General features: G+C 36.9%; 1 protein-coding gene across 1 annotated transcript in view; it reads right to left on the bottom strand.

The window, feature by feature from the left end:
- Positions 1–4,784: 4,784 nt before the first annotated feature.
- GRM1 (glutamate metabotropic receptor 1) overlaps positions 4,785–22,489 on the bottom strand; it is a 260,622-nt gene continuing 242,917 nt past the window's right edge. The window contains 4 exon segments of the mRNA XM_032214797.1: positions 4,785–5,102; positions 5,143–5,204; positions 5,207–5,330; positions 5,332–5,683. Coding sequence (XP_032070688.1) covers positions 4,785–5,102; positions 5,143–5,204; positions 5,207–5,330; positions 5,332–5,683 — 856 coding nt within the window.

The raw sequence follows: 22,489 nt of genomic DNA, 5'->3' as shown, positions 1-22,489 counted from the left end.
ATCTGTAGTAAAGTAACCTAAGTAATCTTCTGAAAGTGGTCTTCATAACAATTTAACTGCAGAGAGATAATTGAAAATTTGTTATGTAGGAGATAAAGATGCTAGGCACAACTTACAATCGACGATTTACTAATTTAAACAATTTGTTAACATGTTGGATAGTAGCAGCCTTATATACATTAGATAAAGGTTCCCCTTGCACATATGTGCTAGTCGTTCTCAACTCTAGGGGGCAGTGCTCATCTCTGTTTCAAGGCCGAAGTGTCAACGTTGTCTGAAGACATCGCCATGGTCATCTGGCCGGCATGACTAAATGCTGAAGGCTCATGGAACACTGTTACCTTCCCACCAAAGGGGTCCTATTTTTCTACTTACATTTTTACATGCTTTCGAACTGCTAGGTTGGTAGAAGCTGAGACAAGTAAAGGGCGCTCAGTCTGTTTTATGGCACTAGGGATTCGAACTGCTGAACTGCCGACCTTCTGATTGACAAGCTCAGCGTCTTAGCCACTGAGACACCACTGAGCCATTGTGTCCCTTGACACATATTAGGATTGTGCAAAGCTAGAACTTCGGGTTGAGTAAATCATGAATTAGTTAACCACTGATAAGTGTATTGTGCTAACATAACTGTTGTGTATGTGTGCATCTCCACTTCTATATCTCATCTCACTGCTGTAATGAAGGAATGATCCCAATGTTCAGCACCATATATGCAGACACAGGTTTTATCCTGAAAGAGTAGCTGCATGGGACATAAACAGCAAAAAACAAGTTTTTTAAAAAAAAAACATTGAGTGATAGAAGTGTATGGTTGAAACAGTCTGTCAACATAATAGGGACTAAATCACTGAAATAATATTTTAGATAGATAGATAGATAGATAGATAGATAGATAGATAGATAGATAGATAGATATAGATAGATGATGTTATATTTTGAATTATGATAACTTCATGAATTAAATAATTTTCTATCATAATAAATATAAATACATTAGACAATATTATAAAGATAATTTTAATTAATCATACAATAGGCAGCAAAGAAAACTTTTACAGATATCTCAGAAATTTGTGCAATGACATATTTTGTGACATCTTGCCCTTCAGAGAGACAATTACTGTATCCAGTAGCTAGGTATCCCGTTCCCAGTTATGTTACAAATTAAAAGCTAATATATGAAGCATTAATTAAACGTTTCTTGTAGCTATTTTTGTAAAATTAGTGCTTATGATTCACCAGAACAGAATACAAATTGCGATCTCTAACTAGCACAGAAGTTGTATGACACATACTGATTTTTGTGTGCTTGTTGATCTTATTACATTAGAATGGGAAAAATATGATATTATCCATTTTCAAATGATGTTCCAGTTCAGATCAACATTGTAGAACCACCTTAGCTAAAGAAATATTCTACACTCTACTACAGATATATATATATATATATATATATATGTTTCTCTAGTTCATTTAGTTCTCAGGCAGTACTGGATGATTCCCTGTCTACTATTCAAAATTGCAGAAATCTTTTGACAGACATCTAGGGTATGTATGTATGTATGTATGTATGTATGTAGTATGTATGTAGTGGGTACTGAAACTAGTCAATATTAATGGAATGTTCCTCTGTATCTCTAGTGCCTCCCACTTCACTTTGTCTAGCACAGGGGTGTCAAACTGCAGGCCAGATGCATCATGCACTGGTCACGCCCACATCCAGTTTATCAAACAGGAAAAACATCATGATATGTCAAGTAATGCCATTGTGATGCCATGTGTTTGACACCCTGGTCTAGCACACTGTGCTTCAAAGGATTTGGAGATCTTATGGGATAGATTACAGAAAGATATGGTGGTCCATAAGAGAAGCAGAATTGAAAATTCTGTTGCATAAGATATTTGCTTGCATAACCTTGGCTCTTGCCCATTTATAATTATTTGCTAAATTTCAGAATAAAATTAACTTAGTTCAATGAAAATGTTAATTAGTGCATGGCCAAGCTGCCTTGCTCTTCACCTATTTTTACAGAATTGCAATGGAAAGGACTATATAAATTGCTTCTCTTATGCATAAAGTACAGTACCATTGCGAGTCGCTAGAATCTTGGAGGTATAACTCAAGATATGTGATTTAAATACAAATAAGGTAAATGTCTTATATTTGAACTAGCTTTGATTAGTATTTTTTTTCATGTACACATTATATTTTTAGTCATTTTTAAAGAATAAGCTATAAAGTATCCCCAGTTGTTGGGCAGTAAATCAAATTCCAACATTCATTACAGATATGAAAACCCACTGGCTTTTGGTGGTGGAATACATTTTTCTAAAAATCTTTTGCCTTTTCTAAAAAAGGAACCAATGTGCAATTTTGGTGTGGGGGAACACAGAAGCTTTAATATCCCAAAGAGTTAAGTTATGTGCAGAGACATAAACAGCTTAGTCTTGCCAACATACCTTTGAGTCAATTTTATATCTGCTTCAGATATTTTCTAGATTTTTTTTGAGGGAGGGGCATAAAACCATTGGTGCAAAGCTGTCTTTAGATTATAGGAATGATTGATCCTGAGTTTCAGGATGCCTCAGAAAGATACAGGGAACATCTGATGCTTTATAGGGCAATGGAGTTAGTCCTAAAAGAGCAAGTCAGAGCAATATGTGTAGAGACTAAAAAAAAATTACTTTGATGAAGGTCCAGCAAATGTTTGGAAATGACTCAGATGCTTCCTAAATCACTGAACTACAAAAATGAGGATCAAATATAAAACTGAGACTTGCAAAATTGGTCAGCCCCACTAAGTAGACCAGACCAAGAATCAATCCTATAGGAAGGCTAAAACTACTTTTAGAGATTGGCTAAAATAGCAGGACTTTGCAAGTCTGATTATTACAACACTGGTGTCCAGAGAAATGACTTTTAGAAGGATATATAATCCTTCTAAAAGGATATAAAGGGATATTCCTCCAGAAAAGAGGAAACATTTATTTTGCAATTGTCCTGCTCTTCAGATTCAACTAGCTGCAACTTTCTGGTTTTCCAAATTCTTTCTGCGTCTGGATTCTGATTTAGTTTAGCTCTCCTTTTCTTAGATGACAAAAATAAAAAGAAGGTAAGAAAGAAACAGTGGGCACAAATCTAACCCAAGCATTATTATTATTGGAAAATAAATCTGGAGAAGGTGGTGGAATATCCTGAAACTGGAGGAAATCTACAGAGCAGGAGTAGAAAAATAACAATAGAGGTTGGTATCAGGTTTACATAGGTTTGTGCTAAAGCAGGAAGAAATATATATGTATTTACGATGGCAAAATATATATTTTACTTTTCCAAAGGAAGCTAAACATGGTTTAAACATTTTTCTGAAGGTTCTGTTTAAGGTTTAATACTGCCATGTGCAAAATTTCTAAAAGAGATGCATTCTTTATTAATCACATTTCCTTAATTCACATGAAATAACAACTTATTGGAGCACTGATTATTTTCAACAGCATAATTCCACATGGCAAATATATCAGCAAAATCAAACCCCTGTTATAAGGGGGAGCTTAGCTCTTTAAAAATGTTTCAGCACGACATACAAATCTTCAAAGGTTTTAATATATTTTTAAACAATGCAATATAAAACATGATTGAAACATAAAAAATATTCATAATATATTCTAGGACAATCCTCCAGTGGCAGTTATTAGATATTACACATCACATGTATAGTTACATATATATCTATATATCTATATACATACACACATACACTATGCACACTTGCACACATGCGCGCGCACACACACACACACACACAGACAGAAACATTCATTCTCTTGCATCTACTATGAATCTAATGAACCGCTATTAAGAATGACTTTTTGCTTAAAGTAGTAATTGTTGCTGAAAATATATAATTATTTTATATGTAGTTGTTTCCATAGTAACACAAACAAACAATCTAATTACATGGCAATCTCATTGGATTATTAAAGTTGAGTCAGTAACTATTGTTTTGCTACAGAGAATGTAGTGTTAACAGTCACCTGGCTTGCAGTCTTCTACCACAATGGCAAATCAAAGATTTCAAACACTACAAGGATTCTGGATTTGATTGTATCAATAAATTTTTCTGTGACTTTCTTATGCTTTACTCCAGTTTTTTTAAAAAAAATAGTATACAAGGGGAGAGGGGAATGATAAATCAGTTTTTCTAAATGTTCTTTAAAGCTACATCCTAACATGCTAGGTGACTTCCCCAACATACATTTCAGGAGATGTCTTGCTATTTCCACTTAAAAATGGTTTAGCAAAATATATTTCTCCTTCCAGGCAAATGTTGCTGCATTACAGTACAGTCTGCTCATTCAATGTTGTGCACATCGTGGAGACACAGAATGGTTCTCCTCTAATTTTAACAAGGAGAGTCATATTCAGTGTTGTGACTGTGTGTTTGCAAACACTGTGTTACGGTTACACTTCCTTTTTGCTAAAGAAGTTGTACTTGGGATTTGTGCTTTGTCAGAATTCTGATGATCTTCTCAGAACACACTACTCTTGAACACAATCATTTCCTGTTAAAACAACAAAATAAAGCAAAACAAAACCACACATATAACAATAAAGAACTGGAGCCCTCTAATGGATTTAGTGCAGGATACAATTTTTGCCCCACCCGCTACACCATGCTCATTGGCCTTCATTTCCCCCAGGGGGCTTGTGCTATTTCTCCCTGTCCAATTAAAGCTCAGAAAGAAGACATGATCTATTTGCTTTCACCAGAGCAGCTTCTGTTCTACAAAGTGGATGAGCTTTGCTTGTAATCCCTCAAAACAACAGTGGTGTAAGTTGCATTGGGAGGTATGCAAAGCACTGATTCGGACACAGGAGAACTGGGCACAGAGCTGCTTGAAGCCACTGAATCTCGAAAAGGAGATGGAGGTGTCAGTGCTGGTGAATCTTCTAGAGTAAGTTTGCTGGTGGCCTGCTCCTCTTCTTCCTCTTCCTCCTCCTCTAAATTTCCTGGCCTCTCATACACATAATCTTGGATAAGCTTAAACTTTTCATTTTCTTCTTCTTCTTCTTCTTCCTCCTCCTCCTCTTCCTCTTCTTCCTCCTCCTCTCTTCTTCTTCAGATGGGAGTGAACTGGCACTTTACTGAAAGTGCCCATTTGTAGTGGCAATATCTGTGGCTGCATTGCTGGAGGATTATATATGGCCTCAGTCCGTTTCCTGCACCAGACACGGGCATTACAACATTGAAATCAGGAATGCCCGTGGCAAATTTGTTGACCACACCCTGCAGCTGCTCCATAATGAATCGCGGTGGTGGAGGAGGGTGGCGGTGGGGGTGGTAAGACTTTGGGACTCTGTATGTCCTCTGCTGCTGCCTGCAGTGGAGGCATCACCATCACTCTTCTGTGTACAACCATGGAAGGGCTCATTTGGCTGAAGTGCACTGATTCGCTTGCTTCCTCCTCCACAACATTGTACAAAGTCTTACTGCTGATGTCCGAAAAAAGTGAGGCTCTTGCTTGACCTGAATAACTTTTAGTTAGGGGCTTGATCACTGCTGTCTGATTGCATCTTAGTTCCTTATTCTTCACATGCACTGAGAGCCTGTGCCACATATGTTGCCCCCTTGGAATTTCTCTTCCACCTGGTTCAGACCATGACACAGACTTGCCATTAGAACTGGAAATAAAATAAAGATTGGTTTATTTACATTTCCATAGGCAGACACAGGCAACCACAACACATTCATCCTAGAAAATCCATGGTGTTCTGCAGTCTTAGTTCCTCCGAGATGCAACTACAGTGGGAAACAGCAACTGGTCTTAAATCTAGAAGTCTGTAAATGAAGGCAAATTATTCCCTGTTAGTTTCAGATGTTTGGGGACAGAGCAACATGCTGCAGAATAGGCATGGCTGCCACCAGACACAGAAAGTAATGGATCTTCATTCCCTCTCTCTTTGATGTTAGTAAGGAATAACAAATGAACTGATTCCAAGATTCTCTGTCCCCAGTTTATATACTTCCTGGTAGGAGATGCAGAGAAACATTGACAGCAATGACTGTAACAAGCATATTGTTTCTTTATTAAATGTTGTTAGGGTGAATGGGGTAAAATGTTACCATTAATTATAAACAGCAGCTTTCTTCAACCTCTCTTTCAAAAGTGAGCAACCCAGTGGTAGTAGTCAGCCAGTTCGCACCTATTCAGGAGAACCGGTTGTTAACTTTCTAAGCAGTTCGGAGAACCAGTTGTTGAAAGAAATCTCACTTTGTTTTTTTCCCCACTTTACAGGGCTAATCCTGCAAGGAAGGCAGGAGGGAAGCATTATGGTGTTGTTTCTAGCCATAACCTTTATTGCCCTACTACAGAAATTGCCTTCCTGTTAACCCTTATTACATTGTAACAATTAAGACAAAGCACCCATCCCATCGACATGAGCAACTTTGAATTGGCCATACCCATCTGGTCACATGACCACTGAGTCCCCACCTACCCAGCCGGTCATTAGGGCAGACAACTGGTTGTTAAATTATTTGAATCCCACCACTGGAGCAAACTCTACATTTAAGGACGTGAGAGGGAAGGTGAATGGGAAATGGATAGGCCCATCTCCTGCTCTGTTGTCAGCCTATGATTCTGAACAAACATAAAATAAGTGCATGGACATAAGACATAGTTTCCAAAAAATGATGCAGAAACTCAACTTCAATCTTTAAAAAGCACTCTACTTTATAATATATAATCTTTAATCTGTAAACATTTGATTTGCATTTCACATGCAACAATTTCCACAACACATAAAAATTTGTCTGGTCTGATAAAAAAGCAATACAAAACTTTCTAGCTCCGATTTGTGGATGAGGGGAAATTGCAGTCAGAAATATTCTCATTCCATCGATTTAATTTCTCCATTAGAGTTGTGAAGATTTGAGGATTACCTTTCTCATGGCACACACATTGTACAGTTGTACGTGTGTACATACTGTGAAAAAATCAGACTCACAATCTCTATGACAACAAATAAAACACAAATGCAGACATAACTAATACCTGTAAGTCTGTCATACAGTTAGTAAGTATAAATGACCTTAAATACTTGGGAAAAAGACATCAAAGCAAGACTATCTGTCTCTTTGCTCTAGGAAAACCCTGCTATTTAGAAAGAGGTTACGTTCATGATATGGAAGCACCAAGAAAGTATTGTAATGAGTAAGAACCAAAACAACAATGTAGGCACACAAGACTTTAAGCAAGACTGTTACTTGGAGAATTTCTTGGGGTGATGATGGCATACCAGCTGTATTAATTACAATGACAGCTTTACATAGTTATTAGTGATTTTTTTGTAGGCATGTTATGTTGTTAGACATTGTGGGAGTGTGGGATTACCAAACAGTCATGTAAAATAGTTTTAAAAGTCATGTATTTCTGGTGATTTTTTTCTATATCACATGGAAGTAAAATATTTTATTCTGAACAATGGACTGAAAATGTGAACTCTGTGTGTGTGTTTGTGTGTGTGTGTGTTTGTGTGTGTGTGTTTGTGTACAATACAATACAATACAATAGCAGAGTTGGAAGGGACCTTGGAGGTCTTCTAGTCCAACCCCCTGCCTAAGCAGGAAACCCTATACTGGTTTCAGACAGATGGCTATCCAACATCTTCTTAAAGACTTCCAGTGTTGGGGCATTCACAACTTCTGGAGGCAAGCTGTTCCACTGATTAATTGTTCTAACTGTCAGGAAATTTCTCCTCAGTTCTAAGTTGCTTCTCTCCTTGATTAGTTTCCACCATTGCTTCTTGTTCTAAAACCCTCAGGTGCCTTGGAGAATAGTTTGACTCCCTCTTCTGTTGTGGCAACCCCTGAGATATTGGATCACTGCTATCATGTCTCCCCTAGTCCTTCTTTCTACACCCAGTTCCTGCAACCGTTCTTCATATGTTTTAGCCTCCAGTCCCCTAATCATCTTTGTTGCTATAGCACACGGAGAGTAGAAACATTCTGCTGCAGGCTCTGTGATGCTCAGAGTAGATATTGCAATAATCCTATGCTCTATAAATTAGGTTTATGTGGATATACAGTATCTATTTAGTACCCTTCTGATGCAAATCACTTGCTTTGCAATGCACTATAGTTTCAGTACATTTCTCAATAGCTGATGGACATGCTGTTTGGCACTGTAAATGCTGACTAGATAAATTTATATTTTATCTAGTGCTGTAGTTCTGTGGATTGAAGCTATTTCTCAAATAAAGGTCTATGTAGACATGCTCAGTTAGGAATAAATCAAGGCACATAATGCATTTTAGATGGAAATTTGACTCTAGCTCCTTTCATGTATAAGGCTGAAGTCTTTTAAATGGGTGTCACTGGGTTATTTAGTTGGGAAAGCTTGATGGAAAGCTCCATGTACAGGATTTATATATTAGAGTTATTGGAATTTTTTTTCTGTAGGAGAAAGGGAACCAACTCCAAATTTAGATGAGCAAGGACTTAGTTCAAAGAATGTATTTGATGTTCAGAAAACAGGCCAAAGATGCTCTGTAAGATCCATGGGAATGGAATTTTATACTTTTATATAGAGATAAGAGAATATAAACACATTGCACTACAGATATGTTGAACAGTAATACTGATTAATGCATATAAAAACAACACTTTAAAACATAACTTATATATGTTGGTATACACTCACAACATGCATACGTATACACACAACACACACACACACACACACACACACACACACCACAAACAAGTTCCTTTCAGGTCAATGGGACTGACACCCAGGCAAGAATTTATAGAATTACAGACTTATATTACTCCATTTTTGAATCTCCCCCTTCTTGGCAGCATCTTCAGAATTTTATTTTAATCAATGTGTGACAGGAACTCCAGTTTCTGAAGTTTTTTTTCATGAGTATTATATCCCAACAAAAGTTTCATGACGACTTCAATCTTGTCCACAATGCTGATGACTAATAATATACCTATTTCATTGGATTCAGTTTGTGTTTGTCATATAATTTCCATTGTCATCTGACATACAAAGTAGAATCCAATGAAATGGGTACATTATATGTCATATAATACTGAGAACGGTTGATAATAGTTTTTAAAATTTCTACTGATGCTCCTTATATTGGATGGTTTGCATATAATAACTATTTTTTCAGCAGCATTTTTCCCCTCTGTTATCCTGCCTTACTTTTCTTCTTTGTGTTTAATGTATTGCTCTTTCTCCCCTTGTCTTTCCAACAATCTAGTGAAAGCTGATTCAATTCCATCAACATGATTTGAAATGTATCCCTTACTGCACAATCTATGTGGACTCCCCATGCAACTGGTTTTTTTTTTTTAAATGATAGCTTTTCTTGCTATATCATTGTTCTACTTAATAAACAAGTTTAACCCAGATCTAATCTGTGACTTTAAAAATTGCCTAGTTGCCAAATTTTAATGTGATAGGAAAGAAGAACTATATAATAAGTAATTATTACTATTGTCCTATTGATTCATTTTTTGTCTTTCAAAATGGCCAACTATATGAAATCATGTTCATCAATGAGTACTTTTTGTATTTGGTCTACGACTGAGTATTTCTGAAGCCCTCAGTAGGTAGGAAGCACTGGACACAGCCAGGATCCAGCTGAAGCTACTAGAGAAAATGGACAGCTGTCATTGAAAGAAGCTCCATGCAAAACCATGAACAAGAAAAATTGTGGGCTAAATTATGGGAAAGATAAAATGAACAGGTAAACTATTTTTTCCCTTTTGCAATTCAGCCAGAAGATGTTGAAGTGACAACCATGAAAAACAGAAAAAAGATCCTCCAAAAATTATTTGACGGTGTCCTTGAAAGAATATATGGACAAGCAGGTCAAGGCAGTGTGAAAAATGGGACACATACACGACTTTTCTATCATTAATGGCATGCACCATTATTAGAAATGAGAAAGTCATGAGAAAGAGAAAGCAATGGGTTAAAAAAAATACACCACTGTTTGTCATGCAGCTTTTCTTACACATTCACTGCAGTTTGGGGGTTTTCAAAGCTGCACATGTGCCGACGGACACTTGTTGGTGGGCGAGAATTCTGGCTGCCTCTTCCTGAGGATTGAAAAGAAAAAGATACCCAATGAGTGGTTATCCACATTCAGGGCAGTTGTACCACTCAGTAGGGTGCCGTGTTCCACCTTCCTTGAACATCTTGCCATTTCTCCACCATGTCGGCATTACTCAGGTTACAATTCTATGCTTGCTTACCTGGGAGAAAGCCCTACTAAACTCAAAGGGACTGAGTTCCAAAGAGATTTGTGCAGGAGTTGCACAGTTCATGGTTGAACTGCTTCCTTGGTTCCACACTTACTCCATGGCTCTTTATACAACATTCCTCTCTTGATCACCTTCTTTATGTGCCTAAAAGCCAATGTGCAAATAACCTTTGAATAGATTGAAATCTCTGCTGTCCTACAACACTGTCCCCACGGGCATGATCATGTGCACCCTCACTGTGCTAAAATGGGAGAAAAACAGGCGTGGGCTGCTACGGATTCACCCGGGTTTGGGAGAACCGGTAGCTAACATTGCTGACTCAGAAAACCTCCAAATCGCACCCCTGGATAGCTCTTCCCACCCCATCCCTCCCCTCCCAGGAGTTTTCACACAGCCTGTTTTGGATGCAAAGTAAGTGCAGGCCCTGTGCAGAGGCTTGGGAAGGGGCAAAAAACGGGCTTCTTGGAAGTTCTGGAAGGCCGGAAACCGGCCCATTTATGGCCTCTGGAGCCCAGGGGAGGCAGTTTTCACCCTCCCAAAGGCTTGAGGAAAGCCTCCAGAGCCTCAGGAAGGCAAAAACACGACTCCCTGCCATGATGCAGGAGGCTGACTAGGCCACGCTCACCATGGCCATGCCCACCTAGCAACCAGGCAGAGAACCCATTGCTGAAATATCTCTTAACCTACTCAAGCTCCTGTAAAAAATCAGAGATTAAATGAAATGCAGTTCTACCAAATGATTATAGTGTGATGAGTAGATCAGAATCATTACAGGTCCCCTTAAACAGTTTGCCTGGCTACCCATGGAGAGGAAGGTTTAATTCCAGGCAATTAAACATTACATTTTTTTTCTTTACTGGGACCAGTGGTTCTCAATCTTTTCTTCACCATGGACCCCCTTTAAATACTTTGGTGGCCTTGGACCATGGCCACCAATTCCCAAGACTTAACTCAAGACTTAAATCATAACATTTCTTCAAGCCTTTGTGGAACCCCCTGTAATGACATCGCAATCCCTCCAGAGGTCTGTGGACCACTGGTTGAGAACCACTGACTGAGACCATTGATTCAGCTGAAGGAAATAGGTGGATGGCTAAGCCAGAGAGATGTAAGTTGGTTAATAACTAATTTGTGGATTTATCTGCATGTAATGTGCCTAATTTATTTAAGGATTGGTATAAAGTATGAATGCTTCCTTGCCTATGAACTGAATATTTCAAAAGAATGTACGTACACTATAATGGTTATTTGAAGAGTTGATAGTTTTACATAGTGCACTGTGTCCCCCATTCCCTTATCACATTTTCATCATTTGTTCTTGCCAAATGCCCTATTTTGGCCCACATTAATGAATATGCTAATCAATGGTTTGCTAGAAAAAAATAGTTATAGCACTGTCAGAAGGGTTATGAAGATGATGAAACAGGTGAAGTAAACAGAAACTACTACTTACCTGTTGGTTTGTAACTTCCCACCCTGATAACATACTAAATTGTTCTGTAATATTATGAAATTCTCATAAATTTTCTATGCTCCATATGCAATGTTTCCAAAGGGAAACCACTGATCTTTATTCAAATGGTAGTTTGATTATTACTTCATCAATGAACATACATAGCCCTTCATTTTTACTACTCTGCTGCAATGACATTTTATAATAGAAAGAAGCATATGTTGTGATACAAAAGGCAAAGAGGTGGCGAAAAATAAGCTGGCTGTGGTCACACAATACATAAAACTTGTTCACTGAATTAACATCTTTTCCCTGGGTAATATACTGATTTATAAGTTAAGCAATTGAAACAAAAAAAGCCGACCAAACTGAGATTCAAACTAGTCAATGTTGTCACATGAATGCTGATGCTAGGCTCTTTCTTTCTGGCTAATCCTAGCTTCTTCTGTAGCAGATAAATGATGATCTCCAACCTACAAGTCTTATTGACAACACAAAACTGAAATGTGAAAATCTTACAGCTGCATAAGGTGTATTCATTTGTATACTGTTTCAAATAATTCTGCTGTTTAAGCCACTTTAAGACTAGGGGTCCACCTGCAGGGAAAAAAACCTGGGATAAGGTTGGATCTGAGGAAAACAGAAGTCTAAGCAATTATTCTTGTATTTTGAAGTATTGATAATTCAAGCAAACATGAATCTTCTCTTGATTGTTTACTGCAGCAAGCATCCATATTCCTGCACTGGGAGACATTTGCCCTTCTCTAGAAAATACTGCATAAGAATCTTTATATTAGGGATTGGTAAAGTGCTTTCTACAGACATCAGTGTATCTTCTTCCATTGCTCCCATCCAGGCCTCTATCTGTTTCTGGTTTTTTAAAAAAAGTAATAAAAAGTAACATATGAGCCTGACAAATGGAAGGCAAAACATCAGTATTGTAGTTACGCGCAGTGGTATCTTTGGACCAAATATTTAGCTTTAAAACTGGGCTCTGGAAAGATATGGTCAAAAGAGAAATTAATTTTAATATGCATGTGTCATTCTAAATTGAATTATAAATTATGAATAAAGGTTTGTTCTCCAGATAAATAAACTGGATACTATGTACAAGTGAAAAGAATTCGGTGTGTAATTCACTATTAAATAGCTACATTTCTAAATATCTTTCTTCCTTTTGCCTGTTTTATAAATATTTATAGGTCTACCATTACAAGGGAATGTGATATGATATCCAGTCAAGCAAGAAATTAAATTATGTGCACATACACACTCATGCAAAAACAAAGTGAACTTTCCATTCTAATTTTCCATTGTAATGCATTGACATCCTCTACCTTGGGAAGCAAAGAAATGTCAGATAGTTATAAGCATCATTCATGAGTCCTGGTGCATCTTCGGTCTCTCCTAAATGCTGAGCTTCATAATGCAAGTTTGTCTCATGCTACAGATCTATGCAATAAATTAGAGGTCTCAGTAACAAATGATTGCTTCAAGGAGCAAGGAAGAAAAAGAGGAGCACATAGCTGCCTTCATGCCTACTCGGTTTACTCTCTCATTTTAGAGCACTATTTTTGCTTTAGTTTGTTTTACAGTGATTCCTGAAGGACTAACAATTCTTTGCCTAAGAAGATTGTTCCTTATGCGAAGAGCAAAAACATCAGAGATTAGCTTAATTCAATCTTCTCCCGCATTTTACTCTGTGCGATGGTTTGCTCTACCAAGGGAAGCATTGCTGCTCAGACTTAAGACAAAGCAGACATTACATCAATGGGCTGAGCAGGGAATAATGATCACTTGCATGCTTAAACTATGGTATAAGCCACAGCAATGTAGACCTACTTCACATAAGCTGTATTTCAAAGCAAACCAGGGCATAAGAGAAGTGGTATTTGTCTCAGGCTGACAGGATTTCTGTAAAATGAATGAGTAAAAACATTGGGAGCTTTGATTGTACTGTTCCAGCCACTATCTTGACTTTTGTGACAATATCCTGTGGATATCCCTGCAGGCTGAGCTGCAAAATGGCTTCTCTCTTTTTCACATTTTCTTACAAGGTACATTAAAAAAAAATGCGAGATTCCTTTTTTTCCCCTTTATATTTCTTTGCATTTTGAAAAATGGATCAATATTCAGAGGAAGAAAATCTAATAATCCAAAACATCCTGGCTGGACTTCAAAATATTGCAGAAGGACTTGAGAGATTTGACAAGAAATGGGACAGTTTATGGGGTGCTACTGTTAAAGAGGAGGGGTTTGGAGCCCCAGAGATCAAAGAAGAGAATGGAAACATAGAAAATAAAGATAAGATGTCAGATGAATCCATCAATGGACTAAATACGAGCGAAAGTGAAAAGAAGGGAAGCTGGAAAAGTGTTTTTGACAACTTGGAGCCTTTCTTTCAACTTCAAGATGCAGGAGGGAAAAAAAGAGTGAAAAAGATGGAACTAAGAAGACAAATATATCCAGAAACAAGTTTGATAACCAAAGCTAAGCCTATGTTAATAACAATTAAAGAGCAATGAAACTATATGAGAGATCCTTTAAGCTACAGAGTGCGGAGAGAAATGTTAAACTCTGAAAAGATTCTAATAACTGAAATGACACAACTGCTGGCGAGAGAGAAAGGATTATTTTGCTACCGGAAAGACACTGGCTGATAATGCCAATTGATGATAAAAATTAGCTAATTTTTGATGGTTAATAAGTAGGGATTTTAGTATTTTGTAGACTCATAGATTATCATTGAATGTTTAGTTGCTAACATATAATATATCATGATATTAACAATGATAACCTTAATTAGGATAAATAACCAAGCCACAAATTGCAACTGAGTTTTGGTGGTATGATAAAGCCTATTAATTTGTGTTTCAGACTTGTTATGAAGCTATAAATAATTTGGATTAGAATAAGAGGTGATGTGACATAAATAGCAAACAATTGTTTTCTTTTCTTTCTTCTCTGTCTTTCTCTAATTACAATAATAAAAGGGAATGTTAATGCATATCTTGGAGATTATCAACTAGACACTTTAATTTGGATTAGAAATGGCAAACAATTGTTCTTTTTTTCCTGTCTTTCAACTATAAAAACAAAAGGGAAGATTAACATATACTTTGGTGATTATTAACTAGAAATGTCAACATTTCTCCTTTTCCCTTTAGTTTGTCTTAGACTTTAAATGGTCATTTTTGTTAACACATATTAATAGATTGTTATTTAGAGATTGTTGCTTTTTGCGTTTGTGGAGAGAAGAGGAGAGAAAAATGTAAATATTCCCTAGTTAACTATAATAATAATAAAGATATGTTAGAGAGAGAAAATGTTAGATGTCCTACTAATTGACTTTTTTTTCTTAGAATATGTTATAAAGATATAAAGATATGGCAGATTGACTGGAACTGGGGCAAGGGGGAAAAATGCCAGCAGGTGGCTGTGTTTTTGAATCTTAACTAAATGAAAATTATGGTATGGTGATAGTAAAACATAAATTTTTAACATATACAATTTAAACTGAATGGAATATATGTGATTATGGACAGAACGCACGAAATGTACTTGTGACCAATGGATACGCTTTCTACAAGATGTAATGAAAGATGATGCCTTTCTTTTTGTGTTTTTTCCTGTAATAAAACTAATAAAAAAATTTATAAAAAAAATGCCAAGGCTTGCTGAATGCCCTGATATTGGTATCACACCAAAAGGGGAGTTCTCAGACAACATCTGGCCTGTTGTTCTTCCCATCTTTTTGTTCCCCATTTTGTCTTTTAAAAATTGTTTTTATTGTAATTCCTTGCATTAATTGTTCTGAGTTGCTCAGAGTCATTGGGAATCAGTGGCATACACATTTGATCAATAGATTGCTATGAATCTATAAAGCGGCAGTTTTTATTCTCTCAGATCTTTGAAAAAGATGAAAATTCAGACAGCAAAGTCAACAGAGATGCAGTTTGCCAGAGAACTTATACATATTTAATGCAATATTTATGTGTCAAAGTGTGGAATACTATAGTAGTTGTCTAACAACACACAGCATTTATTAAAACCAAGTGGCTGGTAAACTGGAATAATAGTAACTACATGATTATCTAAATGTTAGAAAATATTGGGAAAAATGATTTTGTTTTAATACTTTGGAAATTAAAAAAAACAGAATCATATTTTGACAGTTGCCGTAAACTGAAAAACCTAACAAAAGACTTTTGCTGCTGACAATGAAGATATCAGATAAAAATATTAATCATCACATGAAGCTAATGTGTTTATTTATTACAGAACTCTAACTGCTCTGAGTGAACCTGTGGCATTTTAAAAATATTTAATTATTTATTTATTATTTCCAATAACCATCCAATTCAACCAACTGACTCTGGTTAATAAAAAATAGAAGAGCCTATAATATGTAAGGTGATTGTTAGCAAATATTGGATACACTGAGAAGTACAGGGCAGGCTTTATTTGAGTGAGCTTACCCACTTCAGTTAATGTGGGTAAAATAAAAATTTATTTATAAAAATAAATGGGTCCAAGGATTGCATGGGTTAAAATGGTCTTTCCTAAGAAAAACTCTCTTTTCACTTAACATCCATGTATTAGACCAAGAATACTTAACCTCCATATCCCTATCCTTTCTCAGACAAATGTATTAAAATTAAAATGCATAAAATCAAATAGACAGCTATAGACTGCATTGCAAAGAAAAATGATTTTATTGAAATATAGTTATCTAATTGTTTAAAATGAGAAATCTAGTAATATAGATGAAAATAAATTTCTTTTCCTACCCAAGTTCACGAATCCTGTACTAAGCAGCCACTCTTATTGACAGCCATGCTATAGATCAGAGATGGGGAATGATGGCCCCTTTATAACTTGGCTGACTCAGGAATTCTGGGAGTTGAAGTCCACAAGTCATAATGGGGCCATTGTTCCCCATTCCTGCTGTAGGTCATTCGGAAGTGAAGTTGCAAGTCCTGGCTGTTGAATTAATGCATCAGTCCTTTTGCAGCCAAAAGCTAACAGGACTTGTCCTTTCCAAGACAAACTCAGACATACACACGGGCACACAACATCTCTGTTGATTCCTCCTGTTCCAAACAAATGTTTCCAACATGTTTAAAATAAATCTTTGTCCCAAAGGAAATACTTTTTTCTCCTCCTTTAGACCGCCAATACGACTTTTCAAATCCTTTCATATGCAAGTCCCTGGTGCCTAGACCTTTTCCAACTTGGCACTAGCAGCTCCTACAAACCTCTAGAGGCCTTGCATTTCAGAACAATTGTCTATCCACTCACAAGATGGGCCACAGTTTTCTATACAATTTGAAATGGTGTGTGGCACATTACCATTGTCAAGCAATTATATCACTAAAATGAACACTAATTCCTAAGTATAAACCTAGAAGAAAATTGTGCCATAGAGAATTTCTGAAGTATATAATAAGTTCTGAAGCATATAAGAAAGTCCATATAATGTTGTGGCCTGCCAGCGGCCAGAGCAGCTGGCAGCAGATTCGGACAGTGAGGAAGTTGAGGAGGAACATGGGTCAGTCCTGGAGTCTGGGTAAGGCTGTAGTCACTCTAACTGTGATAAATGAAACCTGGTCTGAAGGCTTATAAATAAGACAGAAATGTCAGGGTTGCCTCTTTTGCAGGATTATATGGTAAAAGAGACTGGCTGCAGGTGGGCAAAGTACTTATGCAAGATTGTATACACTTCTTTTATAGGGCTCTGTTGTCGGAGGCAGAGAGGAGGCCAGAGCCATATGGCAGTTATCAGCTGCCTTCAGAGTCAGGCAGTGAGGCAGATGAACAGCTGGAGCCCGTTCCCAGTGCGCGCATGCTAAAGAACAGGGGAACAGCTAAAGAACAGGGGTCAATTTGGGAGTAAGGCCAGATGATAAATGGCTCCTTCCAGAGGAAATATAAGAACAGCGAAAGGGAGTTTGCAGGAGGTGATTAGTTCGCTAATTGGTTAGTGACTCTCCAAGGATGGTCTGTCAGCTCTTCAATCCAGATAAGGTCTGTGACCGTAATTCCTCCTTTGATAGACTTTGCTGGCTATGAATGAGCAGAATTCACTGTAAATTAATAAAAGAGTTTTTTGCCGGGACAAGGAGTTTGTTTCATGCTCTTGTCAGAACAATAAAGCCTATTTATTAAATTGATTGAGTCTCAAAATGTGGGCAAATGTTTGCCCAACTTAGAGTGTTTCTAACTACGGAGAACTGATCAGTTTAACCAAAGGAACTATTAACTCATTGATGAATAATAGAGTAATGACAGTCATCTAAAAAAGAAAGTCTCCTTAAAGTTGGATTTGACAAATACCTATCTTCTATTGCCTCTACCTTTGGAGACAAGATATTAAAGAAATTGTCAGCAATTAAATTGCAAACATTATTGTAATATATTGATTACCTTTTAAAGCCTATATTCAGCTGGCCCACTTCAGGGACAGAATTACTCTTATATATTCTTAGAGATTATTTCTATAGGAGAGAGAACTAGGGATAAAGAAAGGAAATATAACCTTCTTATGCTTGCTGCTAAAATTCTTCTGGACAATCTCAATAAATTGGAGATTGGAAAAGTATTTTGCAACAATTCTATTGAATTTGTATAACCATTGCCAGAGACTAGCTCTGAATAATTCTATGTTAGAACTTTCTTAGAGTGTTATTGAATAGAACTTCACCCAAAATGCTATTTAACATGTATGTGATGGCATTCGAAAGTCTTAGAAATCTGAGGCATGATGTCACTGACATGTAAACAACATCTGGCTTTTCTCCAATACATTTAAATTGGCTACTTCTCAGTGCTTGCACATACAGTATTGATGGACTGGATCACAACACATTGTTACACACTGAATGCTACTGAGTATTTATAGAACTTGGGGAGTTTACAGGCCCAGAAGAAAGAAAGAAATAGGAGCATCTCTAGATTTACTACTAATGTATTTCAGTAATTTGTATAACCAGTCCAGAGAACTAGCTCTAAATAATTGTATGTTATCCTCTGCTCACAATAGAATCCCTTATGCCACCAGGCTTGAAATTTGGCCTTGGACAACCTAGAACTACATTGCCTCCGGTCTGACCTAGCGTAGTACACAAAATTGTCTGCTACAACGTCTTACCTGTCAATGACTACTTCAGCTTCACCTGCAATAATACATGGGCAAACAATAGATACAAACTAAAGGTAAACCACTCCAAACTCGATTGTAGAAAATATGACTTCAGCAACAGTGATCAATGCCTGGAATGCACTACTTGACTCTGTTGTTATATCCTCAAACCCCCATAACTTTAACTTTAAACTGTCTATCGTGGACCTCACCCCTTCCCAAAAGGAAGGGGGCATGCATAAGCGCACTAGTGTGCCTACCATCGCTCTCCTATTGTCCCACTTATTTGAACCCATTTTTTGTGTTCCTGTCCATGCTTATGCTTATATCTGTTATCTTGTACATGTTTGACAAACTAAATAAATAAAAATAAATAAATTAATAAATAATTTCCATAGCAGGAAAATACACTATACGATCCCTTTTAATTGATGCATCAGCTATGTCTTGCCTTGAAGAGACATATTTTTACCACAATAATGCATGGGTTATTAACTTTCTTCTTGGACTTTGTGGCTCTTTATTAGGATCTGTGCTTGAAGTTGGTATAGACCTAATGCAGAATGTAGTGGAAAAGAGATGGACAATGAACCATGCACAGGAAACTGTGTAAGGTGCCTATTTTCTACCAGATCACCTTCCATATTTTATTGTAAAGAATCAAAAGCCTTCATAAAAGCCCGGGAACTGAAATATCTTTTCCTGACTAGAGTCTGTTGGATTACTACAGTTTCCAAGGGAGATTTTATTGATGATGTGATATTCTGCAGATTGTGATATGGTAGTAACACAGAACTGGATGCTTTCAGCAACTGCTTCTGTTCCCCAGTATATTCTCCACTTGCTATGCACAAAGTAATATCTCTGTTCTCCTTGATATTTGATGCTGTATTGATATTAGTAATATTTATTGTAGAGATGCTCTATTGGTTTTTATATATTCAATTTGTTACATTGTATGTTATGTATCACTTAGAGATAATTTTAATGATGAAAATAAATTTCAAGATAATAGCAAAATGACAAATAGCCTTTAGATGGTGCCAAATCAATCAAGAGAGATAATTACATTCAGAGGGAGTGTTAACAAATAGAGCCAAACAGTGGTGGGTTGCCAATTTTTTAACTACTGGTTCGTGCATAGTCATGCATGCGCAGAAGTATCTGGGTGGGTGGACGGAGCCTCCTGCTGCAGCTACTACCGGATTGCCCGATCCAGGCTGAACCGGGAGCAACCCACCTCTAGAGCCAAAGAAGTCATGAGAAGTAAAGGAAAAAAATTCCTTTGGAAAGTAGACACCTTGCTCAATTGTGGAGGCAAAAGAAGACAATACAGATTTACTCACAGTCCAAACAAATGGAAAGTATAATTCAAATCAGAGTGAGAGGAAGAAAAAAAAAGGCTGTGCAGCGATATTATTGTTCCAAAATAAGACCAATGATTAAAAAAAACAAACATAACCACTTAGGGGAGAATTCAGTATCAAAATTATTGACCTTCTAACAAACACCCCACACCTTTTTATTGTCTAAGATTGGCCTCTGCACCCAATGATTGAAAACAAACAAATGGAACATTAACTTTTAAAAAGGACCTGGGGATTCAGGAAATTATAGGTCAGTTAGCTTAACAACAGTTCCTGTAGATACAGGGAAGCTTTATTAAGGACAGATTACTAAGCATATTAAGGACATTAAGTCTGCAAAGTTAACAGCTGAGTAATTTCAAGTGATTCACTGTGGTACATGTTTTAAACTCCCCCTTGGCACTTTTTTTTAAAATAAGGCAAGAAATAGCAAGGAAGAGGAATTATAATACTGCAACCTTCAAATTGTTATGCAAAAAGCATAGAGAGTAGTTGTCCTGAACCCATGCAACATTTGTTCTGATGGCTCATAGGAAAATTAAACTTTTTCTGGAAATAATGCAAATTTAGTTCTCGTGGAAATAATGCATTATATACTGCTTGCACAAACTCTTTTTTAAAAGTATGAAAAAACTGTATTATCATTCTGTTAGTAATAATACATTGTGATATATAGTTATACTATAGGAAAATGTTTTTCACAATCGAGTATATTATCACAGATTCACTCACACAATGAATAAATTCACATCTCTCTGTTGCTCCCCATCTCTTAGAGGAAACCTACCCAACTCAAACAGGAAAATAGCAATTCTCCATGTTATAGGATAGGGCTGTCAAGGGTCGCAGCCCACAGGCCGGATGTGTCACATGCTTGCCATGCCCACGCCCAGTTTAGCAAGGGAAAATACTCATGTGATGACGGCGAGTTTGACACCCCTGTTATTGGATTTGCAGAGATTGTCTTTTCTGCATGTTTTTATTCCCACAATTTACTTTTCAGATGCCATGGGAAATATAAACATCAAATGCGATCATATCATTGTTAATGGATATGTTAGTCCAGATCTCTTCCCTAATGATTCATAAAATGAAATGTTTTGCCTTTTTAGCAGCCACCGTGTCCTAGGTTAACATTTAAACTGAATGATCTATGATAGCAACAGTAGCTTTTCCTGGTCAGGCACTGCCAACTCATTCAGAACACATCAATGAGTTTGTGTTTCTTGGCCCAATATGTGTTGCATTGAATTTAGACAAAATTGCATTTGCCATTTCATTCTCCCTTCACCAATTTTGAAGGGATCCTTTTGAGTCATCAAAATCACTCCACTCCTCTCTCGGCTGGAAAAAAACCATTTTGTGCCCTCCCCACCATGACTTGCTAACTGTTCAACTATAATTCCAGACCTTTTATGTCAGTAAGATAACATCACATTTTATATCTCCCGCTATTAGAACTGTTCATTTATTCTTGTTTCATGTTTTCCCTTTACTAGCCCAGAACAGAGCATAGCCCTGATTTTTGACAACCTTTTCAGAAAGCTTTTTGAAATCCTTCATGTACAAGGACTATCCATCTACGTATCTATGGGGTTGATGACATTCTCAAAAAAAAGTTTTACATTTGCAGAAGCCTTATTGATTTTTCTTTAGCAAGGTAAGGATAAAATCACCTTCAAGTCAAGGAAGATTCCCAGTGACTTCATGGACAAATTCAGATCTTTTCTAGGCATAGAAAATCTCTTATAATAGAAGAGATTTTCCATTTCCGTCTTCCTGATTTTTTTTACAAAAATTTCTCAGTCTAGCTTACATATGTTGTCTTCCTGATGGTCTTCCACTGGACCATGATGATGGTGTTTTGTATGTAGCAAGCGAACTTATTTTCTTTAAAACAGGACTATCAAATCTGGACTGCAAAAATCCAATGACCGAGAGCAAAGAGTATACCATAACTCTTGCTGATACCATGGTCATCTGGATTTTTGAAGTACAGGTTTGGAAATTAGACTATGTTTATAAAATTAAAAAAATAATAATTAGAGTAGAAGACTCTACCAGGTATTAAGGAACATGGCCAGTTAGGGAACCCAGTTCTATCCATGGGCATCATGGAGAAATGGAGAAATAGCAAAGAAAGGAAGCATCTTCTGCTTATTTAGGTTCACTCAGCTCTTGGATTGTCACCAAATTTCACAAATGGATGTCATGTATAATTATTATACTATCCAGTGACTTTTCT

Source organism: Thamnophis elegans, chromosome 4 (assembly GCF_009769535.1).
Source record: "Thamnophis elegans isolate rThaEle1 chromosome 4, rThaEle1.pri, whole genome shotgun sequence".
NCBI classification, from domain to species: domain Eukaryota; kingdom Metazoa; phylum Chordata; class Lepidosauria; order Squamata; family Colubridae; genus Thamnophis; species Thamnophis elegans.
Note: the sequence above shows the minus strand (reverse complement) of the source record. Positions and strands in the feature narration are given on the sequence as shown.